The following is a 21,744-nucleotide window of genomic DNA, read 5'->3' on the forward strand; positions in this document are numbered from 1 at the left end:
ACACACACACACACAGACACACTCACTCACACACACGCACGCACAGACACTCACACACACGCACGCACAGACACTCACTCACACACAATGAGATTGTGCATGTAAACACTCAATTACACTACTGTTCAAAACTTCAGTAAATGTCAGTAAGGATTTTTTTTTTTATAATACTTTTATTCAGCAAAGACATGTTAAATTGATCAACATGAAAAAGATTTCTATTTCAAATAAATGCTGTTCTTTTGAACTTTCTGTTCATCTGTGAATCCTGAAAAACAAAATGCATCACAGTTTCCACAAAAATATTGTGCAGCACAACTGTGTTCAACATTAATAATAATAATAAATGTTTCTTGAGCAGCAGATCAGCATATTATAGTGATTTCTGAAGATCACGTGACACTGAAGACTGGAGTAATGATGCTGAAAATACAGCTGCGCATCACAGAAATACATTACACTTTAACAGAGATTCACACAGAAAACAGCTGTTTTACATTATAATAATATTTCACAATTTGTACAGTATTTTTGATTGAAAAATTCAGCTTTGGTGAGCGTAAGAGACTATTTTCAAAAACATTTAAAAAATCTTACCGACCCCAAACTTTTGAACACTAGTGCATGTTAAGTGATCTTTAATGCTCCCCAGTGAATGTTCACGCACAGACACTCACTCACACACACGCACGCACAGACACTCACACACACCCACTCATGCACGCACACACTCACGCACACATACATACACACAGACACGCACACAGACACACGCGCGCACAGACATACACTCACACACACACACTCATGCACGCAGACACACACGCACGCAGACATACACGCACACAGACACACACACACACAGACATGCGCGCATACAATACACATACAATTTTTTATAATAATAATAATTATACATAATGTACAAGAAACTGAAATGTGAACATTAAAACAATGGTGTGCGTAAAAAATGGTAAATAGTTATCAAATGTGACTGCTAACAGCTCACTGAAGCCTGTTTCACACTGCATGAGCAGAACGTTTGGATCGGGTGTTCAGCTGCGGCTATCACAGTTATTTCTGGGATACTATGCCAAATATTGTCTTTAATAATGGCCAAAAATGCTGAAATGGTTTTGGGAGGCGGTTAATGAGAGCTATAATGAACTTGATCATCATGTGCATGAGAACGAGGAGCAGATTGACATCACATCACACAACCAGCTGCTTCAGTCTTCATTCAGAGTTCAGATGATTTTATGCCATGTCTCCCGACGTTTTCATTTTCTAGAGTTCAGTGTGTGGGACGCCGCACAGCTCTCGCTCCCAGTGTGAAGACTGTATCGTGTTCATAAGGGTCCAAAACTAGCACGCTAATGTCATACTGATATTAATGGAACTAATATCCAAAAAGGATAGAAAGAAAGTCATAGAGTATGTGCAGATGCTCTGATCTTTGCTGGTCAGAAAACCTCCTCAAAAGTGTGTTTATCAAAAATAAGCTCATTCTAAAAACACATTTGATTAAATGATTGTGTTTTGACGAAAACGGACCTGTACACGACACGAGCACTGATTAAGTCTGAGTGCTGGTGAAGCTGCTAGTGCAAAACTGACATGTGCTCAACATTTCTTTTGCTTGAATATTTCATGACCTAATCGATAAAACAACAAGGCCTAAACACAGCCGGACAGGTTGCATGATAGGCGTGAGATTGTGCATGTAAACACTCAGTTACACTACTGTTCAAAACTTCAGTAAAGGTCAGTAAGGATTTTTTTTTTAATAATACTTTTATTCAGCAAAGACATGTTAAATTGATCAACATGAAAAAGATTTATATTTCAAATAAATGCTGTTCTTTTGAACTTTCTGTTCATCTGTGAATCCTGAAAAACAAAATGCATCACAGTTTCCACAAAAATATTGTGCAGCACGACTGTGTTCAACATTGATAATAATCAGAAATGTTTCTGGAGCAGCAAATCAGCATATTATACTGATTTCTGAAGATCATGTGACACTGAAGACTGGAGTAATGATGCTGAAAATACAGCTGCGCATCACAGAAATACATTACAGTTTAACAGATATTCACACAGAAAACAGCTGTTTTACATTCTAATAATATTTCACAATTTGTACAGTATTTTTGATTGAAAAATTCAGCTTTGGTGAGCGCAAGAGACTATTTTCAAAAACATTTAAAAAATCTTACCGACCCCAAACTTTTGAACACTAGTGCATGTTAAGTGATCTTTAATGCTCCCCAGTGAATGTTCATGCATTAAAAGTGCACTTTTGTGACCCTGGAGCACAAAACCAGTCATAAGGGTCAATTTTTCGATATTGAGATGTATAAATCATCTGAAAGCTGAATAAATAATCTTTCCATTGATGTGTGGTTTGTTAGGATCAGACAATATTTGGCTGAGATACAACTATTTGAAAATCTGGAATCTGAGGGTGCACAAAAATCAAAGCTGTGGTTATAGTTGAAATCTTTCTCGTCCAGTATCGTGTACATCATCTCGGCCCCGGCGTCTCCTCTGCTGGGCTTCATGGTCGATAGGACGGGCAGAAACGTCTTGTGGGTCATGCTGGCTGTCGCCACCACGCTCCTCTCTCACATGATGCTGGCCTTCACCTTCTGGAACCCCTGGATCGCCATGGTAACCGCCAAACTCTCGACCAATCAGCTGTGAGAGCCAGTGTGACAGTATAACGTATCACTTTGATCAAACGGCTGTGGGAGTGTTGTTTTGTGTGTGTGTGTGTCAGTGTCTGTTAGGTCTGTCGTATTCTCTGCTGGCCTGTGCTCTCTGGCCCATGGTGGCGTTTGTGGTGCTGGAGCATCAGCTGGGAACCGCCTACGGATTGTAAGTCTGATCTGACGACGTCTCCTGATGCTGCTGCAGATGTGTTGGTCCAGTAATAACGCTCTGATGTGTTGCACAGTATGCAGTCCATACAGAACCTGGGTCTGGCGCTCATGTCCATGGCTGCGGGAAGCATCTTAGATCTCAAAGGATACCTGTTCCTCGAGGTCTTCTTCATCGCCTGCCTGTGCTGTGAGTAAACACGCACATACACTACCAGTCAATAGTTACTGAGCAGTAAGATTTTTTATGTTTTTTTAACGAAGTCTCTTCTGCTCACCAAGCCTGCATTTATTTGATCCAAAGTATAGCAAAAACAGTAGCATTGTGAAATATTTTTACTATTCAATATAACAGTTTTCTTGGTAACCGCCAAACTCTCGACCAATCAGCTGTGAGAGCCAGTGTGACAGTATAACGTATCACTTTGATCAAACGGCTGTGGGAGTGTTGTTTTGTGTGTGTGTGTGTCAGTGTCTGTTAGGTCTGTCGTATTCTCTGCTGGCCTGTGCTCTCTGGCCCATGGTGGCGTTTGTGGTGCTGGAGCATCAGCTGGGAACCGCCTACGGATTGTAAGTCTGATCTGACGACGTCTCCTGATGCTGCTGCAGATGTGTTGGTCCAGTAATAATGCTCTGATGTGTTGCACAGTATGCAGTCCATACAGAACCTGGGTCTGGCGCTCATGTCGATGGCTGCGGGAAGCATCTTAGACCTCAAAGGATACCTGTTCCTCGAGGTCTTCTTCATCGCCTGCCTGTGCTGTGAGTAAACACGCATACGCACGCACAATCCCCTCCTGAGCTGCATTCGAACCATGCATTTCACGATTGTTGTCGTGTGTGATGTGTGTTTCAGTGGCTCTGCTGGCCGTGGTGCTGCTGTATCTGTGTGATTATTACAAAGGTAATATCAGCGTTCGCTCCAGATGAACTCCGCCTGTGATGAGCCGTTACTCACATGTTTCCGTCTCTTCTGTTACAGAGGGAGAGCTGAACCTGTCGGCCTCAGCACGAGCCGGCCGAGCCAAATCTGAGTGAGTCCATATAACGCGCACATCTCATACAGTGGCTCTAAAACACTCAAAATATCACCGCATCAGCAGACAGATCCACAAACACACATTTCATGATATGTGATGCTCTACACCTCAGGTAGGGTGAATCTCGCACAGGAACACATGCAGATTATTTCTCAAGATTATGGCGTCTTGATTCATCAGCACAATGTACATATCTTGTCCTTTGGTAAAACCTGCAAACTAGGGGTCATGAAATGGAAAATAAAAGCATACTGCAAGTTTCAGAAGTTTAAAAACGACTGTCCAGTTTAAATATTATTTATTGTTTTCTACCCTTCTGAAACACCCAGATTAGAAATCAGGAGAATCATAACGTCACGATTTCTCCTCGAAACGGCCTTTAACATGCGTCATCGCTGCATGTAATCAATCACAAGAGCCATACTGTACATACCTGCGCTATGTGCAGCGCCTTTTGTAATACGACAAGTAATAATAGTACTTTTTAGAATTATATCCTGAAAATGAAGCAATTTAGCAAGCAAGCAAAAGCTGTTGTGGTTGTGTTGTTTCAGTTTCTTCTCTCTCGGGCACAAACATATACGGCTCTATCACAGCACTTGCCATCTCGAATATCAAAACACACCACATGCTGGAAAGGGGGCGTGGCTACAGTATGATGAAGTCAGCCAATCACAGCAGTGGGCGTTTACGTCCGTTTCTGCAGGAGCAAATTGACTTCACAGAGAGTGAAAATGAGAAAATTATCATTTGTACAAATATTGGATGCAAAACACTTTAAAGGGGTAGTTCACCCAAAAATTAATTTAAATTACCCATTGATTTACTCACCCTCGAGCCATCCTAGGTGTGTATGACTTGCTTCTTACAGACGAATACAATGGGAGTTATATTAAAAATATCCTGGCTCTTCCCAGCTTTTTAATGGGAGTGAATGGGTGTTGAGATTTTGAAGTCTAATAAAAGTACATCAGAAGTGCTCCACACGGCTCCTGTGGGTTCATAAAGGCCTCCTGAAGTGAATCGATGTATTTTTGTAAGGAAAGTATCCATATTTATAACTTTATAAACCCTAATCTCTAGCTTTCGCTGACTGTTGTACACGCGTTCATGAGAGAGTGGTGTTCAGCGGATGACGTAGGACGCAGCTAGTATTCGCAAGAATTCCTTTAGCAAAGGAAAACCAGTCTCCTCTTGACTTATATCGAAATCCTCCGACATTTTTCTCACCGTAGCTTACACTACCTGTACATCCTACATCACTCTCTTGTGAATGTGCGTACAACAGTCAGCGGAAGCTAGAGATTACAGTTTATAACGTTATAAATATGGTGCGAATGCATTGATTTGCTTCAGGAGGCCTTTATTAACCCACAGGATCCGTGTGGAGCACTTTCGTGATGGATGGATGAATGCACTTTTTTGGACTCCAAAATCTTAACACCCATTCACTGCCATTATAAAGCTTGGAAGAGCCAGGATGTTTTTTTAATATAACTCCTACTGTATTCGTCTGAAAGAAGAAAGCCATACTCAGCTAGGATGGTTTGAGGGTGAGTAAGTCATATTTTTGGGTGAACTATTCCTTTAACTAACGTTGAGAAACAAAAACACTTTTAATGTTTTAGCTTTGTTCCCAATCTTCACGAGCTGGCTATGTAGGAAGCATCTGAAGGCATCGTGGGCTTGTTCCAAAATATCTGCAGCAACATTCTGCTGCTTGGTAGGATATTTTCTTTCGGCAGCATCACAGATAATCCAAAATCACTTCGTCAATTTCAGTAAACCAATAAATGCAGATATGAATTGTTTCATTGAGTCCAAAAAAATAAACAAACAAATAACATTTAATATAATAGTTTTTTCTAATATTTGTCCTTTGTATATTAGGTGTGTATAACTAATGTCAAACTCTTAGTTCTGTGAAATGAGCTTCGTCAGTGCATCAGACGCGAGTGTTTCTGTCTCTGAGATTATCGTGACTGATGTTCACGTGTCCGCTGTGCTGTGTTTCAGGTGAAGAGCGTCTGACGCCCATCTCCTTCACCTCGGGCCTTTCTGCACTGACCACTTTCTCTGACACTTCAGATAAACACATCCGACTACCCACAATCCTTCACTGAGCACCTCTAGAGTCCTGAACATCAGGACAGCACAGATCATCCTAAATGAGCTTGACATTATTTTCATTACAGTTAAACACAAAAACCCCAAATTCATGATACTGTAATGTAAATTACATTTTATCGATTACAATTTTAATTCTACCTCATTGTAGTAGTTGTTTTACTAACTTGCAATTTAATGAATTAAGATTTTAATAAAGAAATTGTTCCTGGATAAGATGATTTTAATCACAGTGTTATTGTAGTAATGGGTTAAATGTGTTTAATCATCACGAAAATAATGTCACAATGGAATACGTCACCTCAGAACTCACATTTCTGTCATCGTTTACTGTACGAGTTTCTTTATTCTGAGGAGCATACAGTAAGATATTTTGAAGAATGTTGGTAAGCAAACAGTAGCTTTTTGAAGTCGATGGGGACCAGAAACGATTATTCTTCGAAATATTTACATGCATACTTTTTTAAGAGAGGTTTTGAGTAACTTGAGGGCGAGTAAATGATGACAGCATTTTCACTTTCGGGTGAACTACCCCTTTAGTGCATCTTTTTCTTCTTTTCTTCACTAGTTTTTGTTGTTCTTTTGGGATGAAATATGTCGCACATTTCTTGATGAGGTTGAGCTGTTGTCTCAGGGAAGCATCTTAAACATCCGTGAGCGTAATGAGTCTAGAAGCCCGCTCCAGGACTAGAGCCGAGCAGAAGTGTTCAGGGTGACCTTGAGCCTGCTCCACAGATTTAGATGATTTTATCTGGACTCATACGTCTCTTAACTTGGCTTGTTTTTTTATAACTATTGTTTTTGAATCAGTTGTTTCAATAATTCTGGTGTGTTTTCACACTAGTGGGTTTTACTTGATAATGATTTTATTCCCCAAAACATGAAATTGAATTTATTTGTATAACCTATTTTCCACACTGATAAAAAACATAAATGGTGTAGCAACAATTTTCACTTAGAAATTGCTAGTAAATTTCACAAAACAATTGTTAAATGTTCTGAATTAAATGTGACATTTTAAAAGAAAGACTGGAATAGTATTTTCTTGTAATTACACTGGGTTGTCAATGTAATCCAGTATAGTTTACGACTTCAGAAACTCTTCACAGTGCACTGCTGAAAAGACGAACCGTTTTACTCATAGATATTGCGAATGGCATCATATGTTGACTTTATATAGGTTTTCTTAAAGAGTTTTTATTACACATGCTTCTCTACGATCAAGATTGATTTTACGTATCATCAGGAGCCTTTAAATGTATTTTTGACTTTGTCTCAGATGTGTGGCTTTTATGACTTTTTTTTTGTTGTTGCACATTTGAAGACGTTACATTATCCTTTAAAATACAGTGGAACATAAACAATAACAAATAGGTAACTATTTGTATTTCTTATCTGATTATGACCCATCATGCCGTTGGCAGGCTTCATAAGATTCATATTTGTCTGTATAAGGCTGCAGTCTCTTTATACCATTTCTCAGTTCAGTTTGTAATGCTGTATGTGAAATACGTCTGTATATGTTGAGCGTCTGAACCAGCTCTGACCCTGGCTTTGTTAATGTTGGGTTACCTGTTTGATTGTTGATGTGTGTTTAAGTGTGTGAAGTGTCTTGTGTTGGTGTCTCAGGGATGTCCCTCAGCCGTGTGTGGAGGATCATCTGAAGCCTCTGTCTCCGTTTGGTCTGCGGAACCGCTATCTGTCCAGACTGGGAGTGCAGGTATCACCGAAACATCACGTGCTGCAGTGTTGCTGTGCAAATACCCTGTTTTCATTATTTAAAGAAAGAAAGAAAGCATCATTGTCACCTGCAGCCATTAATGCAGTGTTATCTGTGACCGTGCTGGACATGAAGTCCAGTGAGCAGAGCGTCTGTGATGGAGCAGATGTCTCATGCAGGTGATCTGTTGTTGTGTTGGCAGATGCCGGATCACTGCTGATTTCTTATCTGATTATGACCCATCATGCCGTTGGCAGGCTTCATAAGATTCATATTTGTCTGTATAAGGCTGCAGTCTCTTTATACCATTTCTCAGTTCAGTTTGTAATGCTGTATGTGAAATACGTCTGTATATGTTGAGCGTCTGAACCAGCTCTGACCCTGGCTTTATTAATGTTGGGTTACCTGTTTGATTGTTGATGTGTGTTTAAGTGTGTGAAGTGTCTTGTGTTGGTGTCTCAGGGATGTCCCTCAGCCGTGTGTGGAGGATCATCTGAAGCCTCTGTCTCCGTTTGGTCTGCGGAACCGCTATCTGTCCAGACTGGGAGTGCAGGTATCACCGAAACATCACGTGCTGCAGTGTTGCTGTGCAAATACCCTGTTTTCATTATTTAAAGAAAGAAAGAAAGCATCATTGTCACCTGCAGCCATTAATGCAGTGTTATCTGTGACCGTGCTGGACATGAAGTCCAGTGAGCAGAGCGTCTGTGATGGAGCAGATGTCTCATGCAGGTGATCTGTTGTTGTGTTGGCAGATGCCGGATCACTGCTGCCCACATCTGTCTTCACTGGCCTACAGGAGTGTCCTCAAATGAGTCCGTCTGTCCAGCAATGCTGATAGAGACTAATTTGTTTGTCAATAAATGTTTATTTTTGCATGCATTCTTTTGTTTTTGGTTGATTAAAAAAAATCCAGCAGAAGTGCGCGAGCCTGTAGATCAGGGGTGCACACACTGGGTCCTGGAGGGCCGGTGTCCTGCAGAGTTTAGCTCCAACTTGCCTCAACACACCTGACAGGGTTGGAGCTGAACTCTGCAGGACACCGGCCCTCCAGGGCACCCCTGCTGTTGAGAGATGTGCGCCGTCTTGGGCTCCTTGTGCTGAATGCACCGATGTATGCACCTGTTTTTAATTTTATTTATTTGGTAAGCCTTGTTGTTGCTGCTGGGGGAAGAAGACGAAAACATGCAGCTAAAACCAGTCTGCATTTAAGAGACATTGTTAGTTCAGGAATCGATTCTCACTATTAAGTTGCTTATTCGCATGCATATTACTAACATATTGGTTTATTAGTGCTCATAATGATTCTGCATGGCCATATTTTAGATCCCTTAATCCTAAACCCATAACGGCTACCGTACTAACTATTAATAAGCAGCAGATTAGAAGGCAAAAGTTAGTTCATGAAATTGGACCTTAAAATAAAGTGTGACCAAAACAGCTCGTCAACCACAGAGTATTCGCTCACAGGCTGTTGAAGTGGTTTTCAGCTAAATGTATTCTGTAAAACAGTTAAAAACAGGAAAGATGTGCAGTGGTCTTGGTCAATGGACATTGCAATTAAAACACACAAGAACCTGACATCCATACCGTCGTTAGTTCACAGTTGACTCTTAATGTGCTGCTCACATGATTCAGTTCTCATTAACCGGAGAAACCCAGCCGCTGAAATATAAACCCTGTGACAACTAGCCCCGCTGGAGCGCGCGCGTGATTGATGCTGGTGCTGATGCTGATGCTGCGCGCGGATGCGCTCCTCTGATTGGCTGAGAGGACGCGACGCGACGCTCTTCACGCGCTGTCCTGCGGAGGTGATGTCATGCGTGTGGCTGTCGGACAGGACTGAGGACGCTCGCGGCATCTCTCAGGTAAACCCGCTGTGCTGCTGCTCCACTGTAGACGTGATCGGTTCGGCTCGTGACTGCTCGCTGGTCAAACGCGGGGTTTGGATCCCTTGTCTTTGCATGAACACGTTGATGTTAATTGGCGGTGATGCACGGAGTCGAGGTGAGGTGAAGCAGAACTTAACACGCGTGCGTCAGTCCCGAACCCGAGTCTGTGCTCGGCTGGTGAAAGCTGCTTTCCTCCAGAACATGCTGATTATCAAGCTGCAATATTACAAGAGCGGCTTTATTTGACATTTTATGTGAGCTTGAAATTCCGGACATGATTTGTTTGATTTATGTTGCTTGCTTTCTCTCTCACTTTCTTTCTAAACGTCAAATAAACACAATTCTATTCAACTATTATAATAATTGTATATATTTTAAAATACATAACGGGGTTGAATGTTTAGTCTAAATTAGCCTGTTCCATTCAGCTTGCTTTGCACTTGTCATAAATTATATATATATATATATATGTATGTGTGTATGTATGTTTGATCACAATATGTAATACCATTTGTAGCTTTACAACTGCAGTCAACACTTAAAATGTGTGCACAAATTGTGAAAATAGAATGAGATTATTTGCCTGTCCAGATGATTTTTTGGGGAAAAGTGGAAAATAGCATGCTAAATGTGTGACACCGCTAATTATTATGTTTATGAATGTGAGTGTGATGATGCACTTCCAAATTTAGGAAAGGTTTTAGACTTTTTTATTTTTAATTTTGATACGCTGCATATAGAGTTAAAACACAAAGTGGGTTATAAACGTACATTCATCGAAATGCGGTGTGCATTTCTAACTCAGGTTTGTTTGAGTGTTTCGAGCACATGGTCTGAGAGGACGACAGCACATTTCCGACCTGAGTAATCTCGGTTTAGTTCTTCGTAAAGTCACAGAAGTGCTGTAGTGGAAATGTTCTTTTACTGTTGTTTTGCCGATGCTGGGGGGCTCCTGAGCTGTTTGTAAGGTCATTCCTCTCTCTCGATGTGATCCCATCTCTCTGCTGCATGTACCTCTAACACCCGGCCCATCTATCTGCACTACATCACTGTACCGACACGTTTATTCCCAGCAGTGTGGGCTAAAACACTCATTTGCTGCCTTTTCCTTTCACACAAATTGCATTGCTTTATTTTTTTACCAATCGTCACACACTTTGAGTCTCCTTTAGTCTCTGTGCCTTACTCTAGATATATTAGTTCTGTTCTGTGTTAATAATGTGAACAAATGGTCAGTCAGTCCATCTGTTCCTTCATTATCTCAATCAATAACTGACATTTTAAGACTTGAAATGTTGTTAACTGTTAATATAACCAATGCTGTGATGTGTCGAAATGTCGAAATGCAGCGTGTGACTAACGCTGTATCCTCGTGCTGTATTACGCCTCTGGCCAGGCTTAAATATACAGTCTCTTGAATTTCACCCAGATACTCCAATGCATGCTGATCTGTCAGAACATGTGGAGGAATAAAACCTCACTGCAGCGAGAGGAGATGATCATAACCTTCAGATTAAAGACTATTCTTGCAAAGTTGCATTGGAAGAAACATTTGCTTCATGCAACATTCAATGCATTGATGAGAAATATTTTTACACTCATTTTCTAAAATTAATATTCTTATTCAAGCGTACTTTATCTCACGGAGAGATATGCATTAAAATGGAATAATAACACGGCATAATGGAATAAAATGTCAATACAGCGGTTCTCTGAAGCATTGTCATGTGCAAACTTCATACCAATACACAGAACAAAATATCCAAAATATGCTTCACGTGGTGACATGCAATTAAGTTAAAGTCAAATGTATGATTTAATATGACTGAATCAAGCAGACGACGTCAGAAAGACCAATAAAAGTCATTTTAAGCCTCTTTATACTGTTACAAACGGGTTTTACAGTGCATGTACTGTAAAATTCACTGAAGCTTTTACTGTTTCTGGGTCTGCTGTTATCTGAAGCATAGCGTGAAACGTCAGTTTAACACTGAAAGAGAGCGAGGCAAGAAGGAAGTTGCCAATCTTAAAGGGATAATTCACCCAAAACCTCACCCTCATGCTGTTCCAAACCCGTAAGACCTTAATTCATCTTGGGAACACAAATTAAGATATTTCTGATGAAACCCAGAAGCTTTCTGACGCTGCGTAGACAGCAACACAACTGAAATGTTCCCAAGTCCCAGAAAGCTGGTAAGGACTATTTTAACGATGTCTTACTAACTTTCTGGGCCTTGAACCTTTCAGTTCCCTTGAGGGTGAGAAATTAATGACAGCATTTTTATTTTGGGTGAACTATCCCTTTAATATCAGTCATAGAAATGTTAAATGATTGAAAGCTATATCCAGTATAAGTTGTTCTCCCAATGTTCAAGACTTGGTTATGGCCTTGGATCAAACATAAACTTTAGAGTGCAGAGTTCCCTCCAAAGCATCAGAGCCTCTCTCTCTCTCTCTCCCCAGACGAGCCTCTACCCTTGACGAGCTGCTTAATTATAGATATTAAATTAATTTGCTATCTGCATGCATAATGCGCAGCTACGGTGAACTGACTAATTGGAGCTGTTTTCTGCCCTTCATTGCTCTCTGGTGTATCTGTGCATGTGGCGCAGGCTTGGCTCCAGGGATGTTTAGCTTTGGTCTCAGAGATGTTTACAGTCACACATCAGACGGACGCTTTTCTGTCGAACACCAAAACGATGTGTGCATGAATAGCAGTCGATGCATTTGCCATTCTGTGTGCATGTTAGTGGAGTTGATTAATTCACACATCACTTTTACTATTGTGCATGAATGAATCAATGATTCCTCAGATCATGTGTGTTGTTGAGCAGAGCTGACCTGCAGTTAACTGATCAGATGCATGCTTTTACTTTTTTAATCAACCTATATATATTTGATGTATTTTTTGCTTTGCATATTACAATGCGGCAGGAAATTATTTGAACCTTAAAAATTCAGCTTAAGCCATCTGCTTATCTGTTGAGTTTTGCAGGGCCAGCAGCACTCAGATTTCCTTCAGATCGAGCTGTATCAGTTTTTCGCTCTGCTGTAGATGTTTGTGAATGTAGAATAATTGCCTCTGCGAGTGTTGTTGGAGTAAATTGATTTCCACTTTTCCAATTAATGACGGTGCCTGCAGATAAAGCTCTTTTCCCTTATTCGCCGTTTCTGCTGTACTGGGTCACTGATAACATGCTTTCACAAATAAAAGCAGCTGCTCTCTGATAAGACTGTGTAAAGCTGATAAAGGTCAGGAAAACCACTGTCTGACACACAGACAGACAGAGAGAGAGAGAGAGAGAGAGAGAGAGAGAGAGGTCACTGTTGGAAACCTGTCAGTCTGTAATGCTACCTGATCTCACCGCTACAAATGACTTTCATTGGTGAATCAAAAATGTGACCCTGGACCACAAAACCAGTCATAAGGGTTGAAGATAAAGATATTTTGTAAGTTTCCTACCGTAAATATATCCAAACTTAATGTTTGATTAGTAATATGCATTGCTAAGAACTTCATTTGAACAACTTTAAAGATGATTTTCTCAATATTTAGATTTTTTTGCACCCTCAGATTCCAGATTTTCAAATAGTTGTATCTCGGCCAAATACTGTCCTATCCTAACAAACCATACATACAAAGATTATTTATTCAGCTTTCAGCTGATGCATACATCTCAATTAAAAAAAATTGACACTTATGACTGGTTTTGTGCTCCAGGGTCACAAATACACTAAATAGAAAGCTAAATAAGCTAAGCAATGATATGCATTTGCATATATTCAGAAGAAAGAAAGAAAGAAAGTCATATGGGTTTGAAACAACATGAAGGTGTGTAAATGATTTGTAAACGACATCTAAGGGCTGATGTACATTAGGACAACCCTCAGGTTTAAAAAGACATCAGGAAGCACCTCATACAGTGCAAATACTGCCATTTTATTAGTCATAAGGGCATAACTGGGCAGATGACTATTGATTGCTTTTGTTTTTCAGGCGGACAGACGCGTCTCATCGCCTCAGCTGTGTTGAAGAGCCACCAGAAGCTAAAGCTAGAAAGGTGAAGGGAATCATACATCTATACTTACATACACATGACATTATTACTACAAAATCCCAGAATATAACGGCATATTACAGAGGGAAAGCTCACCCTAGAAGATGGTTTATACCCTGCACTCATGAACAAGGCAGATTGTACATTTTCTCATCAAACTGAAGTCATTTCACATCCTGCACACTGTGGTTTTCCCTCTAGATCTGAGACTTTTCCGAAATGATCAAGCGCACCGTGTTCAGTTCTGGTGTCTCATGCTGTCTGTTGTCATAGAAACGGCCATCAGCAGAGAGACGGAGGCCGTCCACGACATCGCACGCAGAAGCTGCTGCTGGAGAACAAGCCAGAATGTGAGTGAGAGAACTTTAAACGTGCTTGTGTCGTAATGATGTGATGCTGAGATATGCACATTGAACAAACAGAATCGTGAATATTGTGAGACTTGACATGCTCTCATTTGGTGACGTCTCACTGGTGATGCTTGCAAAGGCAAGTGTCATTATTACCATGTACAGTATATTATTCGCGTGTTTGAGCCTCAAGGATGTTTTAACTCTAATGCAGTTTGTGTTGGTTGGCTTTCAGTAGTTGAGTTTAAGGGTTTAGTGACAGGTCACTCATTACTCTAGTGTGAATGTGAGTGCAGCTCGTATCTTAGGGCAATGAATATGAGAGCAAAACAAACACATTGGTCTCAACGCTGTGTTAAACTATCTGAAAATAACTCAATTAGTTCTCTAAATTACAAGCAAATATCTCTCATTGAAGCATCTACATTACCCTTCAGCTACATCAGGAACATTTTTTTTAATTTTATTTTTTAACTATTATTCTAAAAGATCAATTATAACAGCTTTAAATGTGTGTTTCTTTATTTACTTTTCAACAACTGTCTTTCAGATGCCAGAATTGATCAGTTTTGTGGCTTGTCATCCATTCAAACCTTTGAACTTCCCCTTTATTAAATTACAAAACGCTTTTAAATTAGGTAAATTCAGCTTTGCACTTTACACATTATTGCTTAAGTTCACCATTGTTTTTAGGCGTACAATTTTTGTAACATGTAACATAGTTGCCACCGTTAGCTCTGTCACTGCCATCAAGCGAAGGATCGAGCTAACAATTGAGTTTTCCAAACATGTTTCTGCTTCATTGTGACATTGAGTAGATTGGATTCACAAATACTCCATTTATTTTATATTTTTAAATGCAAAGTTAAAGGGATAGTTCACCCAAAAATGAAGAAGAAGGAGAAGAAAAAAATAAAAATTTGGAACCATTTTCTCACCCTCATGTTGTTTACATTTTGAAGAATGTTGGTACCAATTGACGGTAGCCATTGACTTCCATAGTATTTTTTTTTCTCCTTACAATGGAAGTCAATGGCTACCGCCAACTGTTTGGTCATCAAGATTCTTCCAAATATCTTCTTTTATGTTCAACAGAAGAAAGAAACTCATGTAGATTTGGAACAAGTAGAGGGTGAGTAAATGATGACAGAATTTTCATTTTTGGGGTGAATTATCGCTTTAATTGACAGTTAATTAAATTGTTGTATTAGTAAAACTCCAAGACTTCTCTCTTAAAATTTGTGAAAATGTTAAGTTGATGAAAGTCTCTAACGTGAACTGAAGAAGCATTGAATTAGGTTTGTGAGCAGTTTGAAATCTCATTCAGATTACATGTTACACCGACATATCTAAACCTTCACCTTGTGCTCTTCATATCCCAGAATCCACAGAGCTTGGCCTGGTCCAGGAGCGCGAGCGAGCACAGCGGACAGGAGCTTTGAAACACACGGCCCGTCAGGACGAGATGGATCCGCTCGAGCGCCGCGCCGCTGAGGTAGGAGCGTCTCTGTTACACTCCTGATCACTCTTAGATCTGTGCTGGCCTCATGCCCAGCTCTGTAATTACTGCTTAATTAGGTGGAGATTGTTGATTGATTAATGAAGATGAGATTGTCTTGTTGTGTTTGGCTCTTGAGTGTGCAGTGAAGTGTTCACAGACAACAGCGGCCTACTGCAAATCTCTGTGTAAATGCTGCTTTTCATGGTTTACAGTATATGATGAATTTCATTGGCTCATGAGAGTTGGAGAGTCGAGTCCAGCTCTTTCAGTGGTATTATAACATTATTTTAGCACAACAAACCATTGAAACGGTCGGTTTTGGTCTGTTATCGGTCATCGACAAATTCTTATCTACTGGCTTCTTCCCTAACCACCTTAAACATGCTGTGACTCCATTTCTTAAAACCTAACCTTGAGTCTTCCTCTCTGTCTAATTTTCGTCCTGTTTTGAATCTACCTTTTATCCTTGAAAAAGTTGTAGTGTATCAATTAAAATCATATAAATATTTCAATCTGGTTTTAAAGCTTTGCACAGTACTGAATCTGCTCTTTTAGGAGTCTCAAATGATATCTTTACTAAAACCAACTCTGGGAAACATTAGATATTAATTAGACTTATTAGATCTGAGTGCTTTGTGTGACTTGGTCAGCGATGAGGTCCAGTTGACCCGTTTGGAGATATCAGTGGGTCTTCATGGTACAGGATTAGTTCTGTTCTTATTTGACTAAGAGGTGATTCGCTGTTCATACTGATCATCACTCCTCCTCTAATATTAATTGTGGAGTCCCGCAGGGCTCAGTCCTCGGACCGGTGTCGTTTTCCCTGTATATGCTCCCTCTGGTGTCCATGTTTAATAAGTATGAATTATATTTTCACTTGTACACTGATGATGACATACTTATTGCTTCAGTGTTGCTAGACCACTGATTTGATCAGTGTTTTACTGTTGTACTATACCGCTGTTGTTTTTGTATTTCTCATACAAAATTTTTTTTTAATTTCTGTTTTTCTCATTCATTCATTCGTATTTCTCATAGTTTTATTTCTGTTTTGCTCATTTTTATTTATTTATATATTTGTACTTATAGTTTTATTTCTGTTTTCTCATTTTATTTATTTATTTTTTATTTATTTATTGTTGTTTTGGTCAACCTTGCTAGTTTCTAAATGTGTTTTATAAATAAATATTGTATCGTAGTAATCAGGGATGGGCAGTATTTCAGATACATGTATTTGAAATATTATTTTGTATTTTAAAGCCTTTGGAAAAAACAAATGTAATTTGCAATTTTTATATTTTCAAAATACATAAAATACTTTGTGCCAGTCAAGCTCTTTATCAGGGTGCTGATTTAGTTCAGGGGTGAGTGACTTTTCTGGAGTAAGATACGGTGAGAGGATGTCATGGTCAATTACACTTGTTGATTAAAGTTAAAATATTTCATCATTCAGATTTGTCTTCAGTAACATGAAAGAATAAAAGAGCACTGACAAGGGAAAAAATAGCGTTAGCCAATCAGTTTCATTAATCGGTTGTTGTTTTTTATCAACTAGCTTGTCAAATGTGTTTAAAGCATCACGTGCATGTTATGGCTGGGTGATATAACAACACATATCATGGCGATGATATAAAGTGTGAATCTATTGAACTTTCTCTAAATCGTTGACATAAATTGGCCTATCGGAGTACAGTAAGCAAAAATATCCATGCAGCTTTTAGTGGGCAGGAATTATTGGAACATTGGAGTGGAAAACTTTATATTTGACACTATTTTCCTAATTAATGCTGTTCAGTTGCTTTGTCACAATCTGTATTGTTAAAAGCGCTATATAAATAAAGGTGACTTGACTTGACTTGACTTGAAAACGAAGCATGGGGAAATGAGTAATAGAGTGTGATGTACCCTCATTATTAGGTTCTTGATTCTGATTGGTTGATGTTGAAAGGTTGTTAGATTAATATTCTCTAACTGCACAGTTATGGACTATTTCCATGTGTTTTCAGTTCCACACTGGTTTCAGACTAGTAACAGTGGCTTGGGCTGTTTCTATTTAAGATGCTCAATCGGTAGTTCTGCACACAAGAGCTTTATAAAGAAAGCAAAGACTTGAAACTTTTCTTGAGATAAACACATTTATATTTGTTAAGCGTGGTGTGAGTGGAATAATTGAGTCTGGACGGCTGAATTAATGAAGTGAAAATGATTCTGCTCGGTGCCGGGCCACATCACCACCTCTGCCCTGCCGCGTATTCATTTTCAATAATTCACAGGGTGTCACCTTACTCATTTCTGGGGAATTATGCAGGATATTACTGCAAAACTAGCTGATATGTATTGATTATTTTTAGTTTGCCTATCAAGGCCTTGGCATGTTTTTGCAGTGCAGTGTTTTTAAATGTAGATAACTGATGTTTGAGAGCAGATGTGTGACAGTACCAACAGCAGATATGCAACAGCAGAGTGCACATACTGAACGTGTCTTTGGCCTGACACACTCATTTCAGGTCTGGAGTCTCTACCTGTGATTCCCACAATGTGAAAAATGTGGACAAAAGGAAACACTCATAAAAATATAAAAGCAGATAAACTCCCATATGGAAATGTACTATATGACATGTACTGCCGTATATCAAGCGTGATATTATATAGGCAACATATAATTTTCACATATGTAGATTCTCTGAGTAAATGAAGATATAAGTTATAACATATATAAAATCCCCATAGTAAAACTCTATAAAAACACTCAAAAAATATTTGAGCCTATATGTAAGCTTTATGTATTTTAAACTGCATGTAAAATATTTATCAATTTTACACAGTTTTACCATAAACTAATAAACTGCTCTGCTTATTTGTTTTTCTGTTATAACTAGTAGTAACTGTAGTGACTAATAATTCAGAAGTTTCACACATTCACAGGAAGTCATATTTATTTACAAAGCATTTAATACAATACAGAAGAAACAGAAAAACAACAGAGCTAATGTTGTAAAATTCAGCAATTATGAAACAAGTTAAATTTCAGCTATAAGCAGCTCTGCAGCAGACAACAGTGCCATTATTCAACTCCGTTTAGTTCAGTGCTGATTCGTTTCAGTTCAGTGACAGCGTTAGTGGTGCAATTAAAGTTCGCCAATAATGAAACAAGTTTGTTTCAGCTATAAAGCTACTGTACATACCGAAACTCATATTTTGAAAATTATCTCAGAAATATATTACTATTTACATATATTTTCAGGTCAAAAAAAAGAGAGATGATTAAATCTGAGTTATTGGAATAACACTTGCTATACTGCAACACACACACACACACACACACACACAAACTGCAATATGCATTAAAAATCCTAAACCAAATATTGTGATAAGATCACGTTACAGCTAACTGGCGAATCTCACTCATGCACACGCAAATAAATCAGAAGAAGGATGTAATGTACAGTTCGATAAGCAATAAAAAAAATCCTTTCAATACAGGATCACTAATGGAAGAAAGTGTCGGAGGGCCTCAAACACACAAACACACCCTCCATTAGTCTATTGATGAGCTGTGGTGATAATGGCTCATGTCTCCTGCTTCAGTTCAGTTTACAGCGACACGCTTCTGCTGGAGGAGAAGAACTGATGCTCGTAATGAAGGGGAAACACATCTGTGGTTGTTAAGTCTAAGAAAAATATATATAAATGCACAGGAATAAACTCACAACTCAAAACTCTAACATAACATACTTTCCACAACGGTGCACATCTGAAATAACTGTAGCATGAAAAATACCTAGATTGAAACCCATCCAGTGTCCGGAAAACGGTTATTTTGGCTTGTTCAACCTCAGAGGTCTTGTATACAATGGTTAAAATCATAATTTGTTGAGGATATCTTTGGTGTAGTCCAATGTCAGATGTCATGCCATCGCAGCATCTCAAAGACGAATGGTGTGTGTGTGTGTGTGTGTGTGTGTGTGTGTGTGTGTGTGTGTGTGTGTAGATTAATATTCTCTAACTGCACAGTTATGGACTATTTCCATGTGTTTTCAGTTCCACACTGGTTTCAGACTAGTAACAGTGGCTTGGGCTGTTTCTATTTAAGATGCTCAATCGGTAGTTCTGCACACAAGAGCTTTATAAAGAAAGCAAAGACTTGAAACTTTTCTTGAGATAAACACATTTATATTTGTTAAGCGTGGTGTGAGTGGAATAATTGAGTCTGGACGGCTGAATTAATGAAGTGAAAATGATTCTGCTCGGTGCCGGGCCACATCACCACCTCTGCCCTGCCGCGTATTCATTTTCAATAATTCACAGGGTGTCACCTTACTCATTTCTGGGGAATTATGCAGGATATTACTGCAAAACTAGCTGATATGTATTGATTATTTTTAGTTTGCCTATCAAGGCCTTGGCATGTTTTTGCAGTGCAGTGTTTTTAAATGTAGATAACTGATGTTTGAGAGCAGATGTGTGACAGTACCAACAGCAGATATGCAACAGCAGAGTGCACATACTGAACGTGTCTTTGGCCTGACACACTCATTTCAGGTCTGGAGTCTCTACCTGTGATTCCCACAATGTGAAAAATGTGGACAAAAGGAAACACTCATAAAAATATAAAAGCAGATAAACTCCCATATGGAAATGTACTATATGACATGTACTGCCGTATATCAAGCGTGATATTATATAGGCAACATATAATTTTCACATATGTAGATTCTCTGAGTAAATGAAGATATAAGTTATAACATATATAAAATCCCCATAGTAAAACTCTATAAAAACACTCAAAAAATATTTGAGCCTATATGTAAGCTTTATGTATTTTAAACTGCATGTAAAATATTTATCAATTTTACACAGTTTTACCATAAACTAATAAACTGCTCTGCTTATTTGTTTTTCTGTTATAACTAGTAGTAACTGTAGTGACTAATAATTCAGAAGTTTCACACATTCACAGGAAGTCATATTTATTTACAAAGCATTTAATACAATACAGAAGAAACAGAAAAACAACAGAGCTAATGTTGTAAAATTCAGCAATTATGAAACAAGTTAAATTTCAGCTATAAGCAGCTCTGCAGCAGACAACAGTGCCATTATTCAACTCCGTTTAGTTCAGTGCTGATTCGTTTCAGTTCAGTGACAGCGTTAGTGGTGCAATTAAAGTTCGCCAATAATGAAACAAGTTTGTTTCAGCTATAAAGCTACTGTACATACCGAAACTCATATTTTGAAAATTATCTCAGAAATATATTACTATTTACATATATTTTCAGGTCAAAAAAAAGAGAGATGATTAAAGTTATTTCTGAGTTATTGGAATAACACTTGCTATACTGCAACACACACACACACACACACACACACAAACTGCAATATGCATTAAAAATCCTAAACCAAATATTGTGATAAGATCACGTTACAGCTAACTGGCGAATCTCACTCATGCACACGCAAATAAATCAGAAGAAGGATGTAATGTACAGTTCGATAAGCAATAAAAAAAATCCTTTCAATACAGGATCACTAATGGAAGAAAGTGTCGGAGGGCCTCAAACACACAAACACACCCTCCATTAGTCTATTGATGAGCTGTGGTGATAATGGCTCATGTCTCCTGCTTCAGTTCAGTTTACAGCGACACGCTTCTGCTGGAGGAGAAGAACTGATGCTCGTAATGAAGGGGAAACACATCTGTGGTTGTTAAGTCTAAGAAAAATATATATAAATGCACAGGAATAAACTCACAACTCAAAACTCTAACATAACATACTTTCCACAACGGTGCACATCTGAAATAACTGTAGCATGAAAAATACCTAGATTGAAACCCATCCAGTGTCCGGAAAACGGTTATTTTGGCTTGTTCAACCTCAGAGGTCTTGTATACAATGGTTAAAATCATAATTTGTTGAGGATATCTTTGGTGTAGTCCAATGTCAGATGTCATGCCATCGCAGCATCTCAAAGACGAATGGTGTGTGTGTGTGTGTGTGTGTGTGTGTGTGTGTGTGTGTGTGTGTGTGTGTGTGTGTGAGAGAGTGCGTGTGTGTGTGTGTTTGTGTGTGTGTGTGTCTGTGTCTCTATGTGTGTGCGTGTATTTATGTGTGTGTGAGTGTGTCTGTGTGTGTGTGTGTGTGTTTGTGTGTTTGTGTGTGTGTGTGTGTGTGT

General features: G+C 39.0%; 1 protein-coding gene and 2 long non-coding RNA genes across 4 annotated transcripts in view; all 3 read left to right on the forward strand.

Annotated features, from left to right (window-relative positions):
• Positions 1 to 7,989, forward strand: part of LOC107573180 (major facilitator superfamily domain-containing protein 1-like) — a 22,111-nt gene extending 14,122 nt beyond the window's left edge. The window contains exons 7-13 of the mRNA XM_016259627.1: positions 2,517 to 2,673; positions 2,783 to 2,880; positions 2,960 to 3,072; positions 3,739 to 3,786; positions 3,865 to 3,916; positions 7,679 to 7,769; positions 7,972 to 7,989. Of these exons, the coding sequence (XP_016115113.1) occupies positions 2,517 to 2,673; positions 2,783 to 2,880; positions 2,960 to 3,072; positions 3,739 to 3,786; positions 3,865 to 3,916; positions 7,679 to 7,769; positions 7,972 to 7,989 (577 nt within the window). The remainder of the gene's footprint in view (positions 1 to 2,516; positions 2,674 to 2,782; positions 2,881 to 2,959; positions 3,073 to 3,738; positions 3,787 to 3,864; positions 3,917 to 7,678; positions 7,770 to 7,971) is intronic.
• A 211-nt stretch (positions 7,990 to 8,200) lies between these two features.
• On the forward strand, positions 8,201 to 8,651 carry LOC107573189 (uncharacterized). Its single transcript, XR_001607461.1, has 2 exons — positions 8,201 to 8,322; positions 8,525 to 8,651. It is a non-coding gene; the product is annotated as an uncharacterized lncRNA (long non-coding RNA).
• A 949-nt stretch (positions 8,652 to 9,600) lies between these two features.
• LOC107573181 (uncharacterized) lies at positions 9,601 to 15,566 on the forward strand. 2 transcript variants are annotated; one of them, XR_001607459.1, is made up of 4 exons: positions 9,601 to 9,637; positions 13,659 to 13,722; positions 13,921 to 14,069; positions 15,452 to 15,566. It is a non-coding gene; the product is annotated as an uncharacterized lncRNA (long non-coding RNA). The 2 variants fall into 2 exon arrangements; XR_001607460.1 differs by having other exon boundaries at positions 13,993 to 14,069.
• The last annotated feature ends 6,178 nt before the right edge of the window (positions 15,567 to 21,744 follow it).

The sequence above is a fragment of the Sinocyclocheilus grahami genome, unplaced genomic scaffold, assembly GCF_001515645.1.
Source record: "Sinocyclocheilus grahami isolate Dianchi unplaced genomic scaffold, SAMN03320097.WGS_v1.1 scaffold1887.1, whole genome shotgun sequence".
NCBI classification, from domain to species: domain Eukaryota; kingdom Metazoa; phylum Chordata; class Actinopteri; order Cypriniformes; family Cyprinidae; genus Sinocyclocheilus; species Sinocyclocheilus grahami.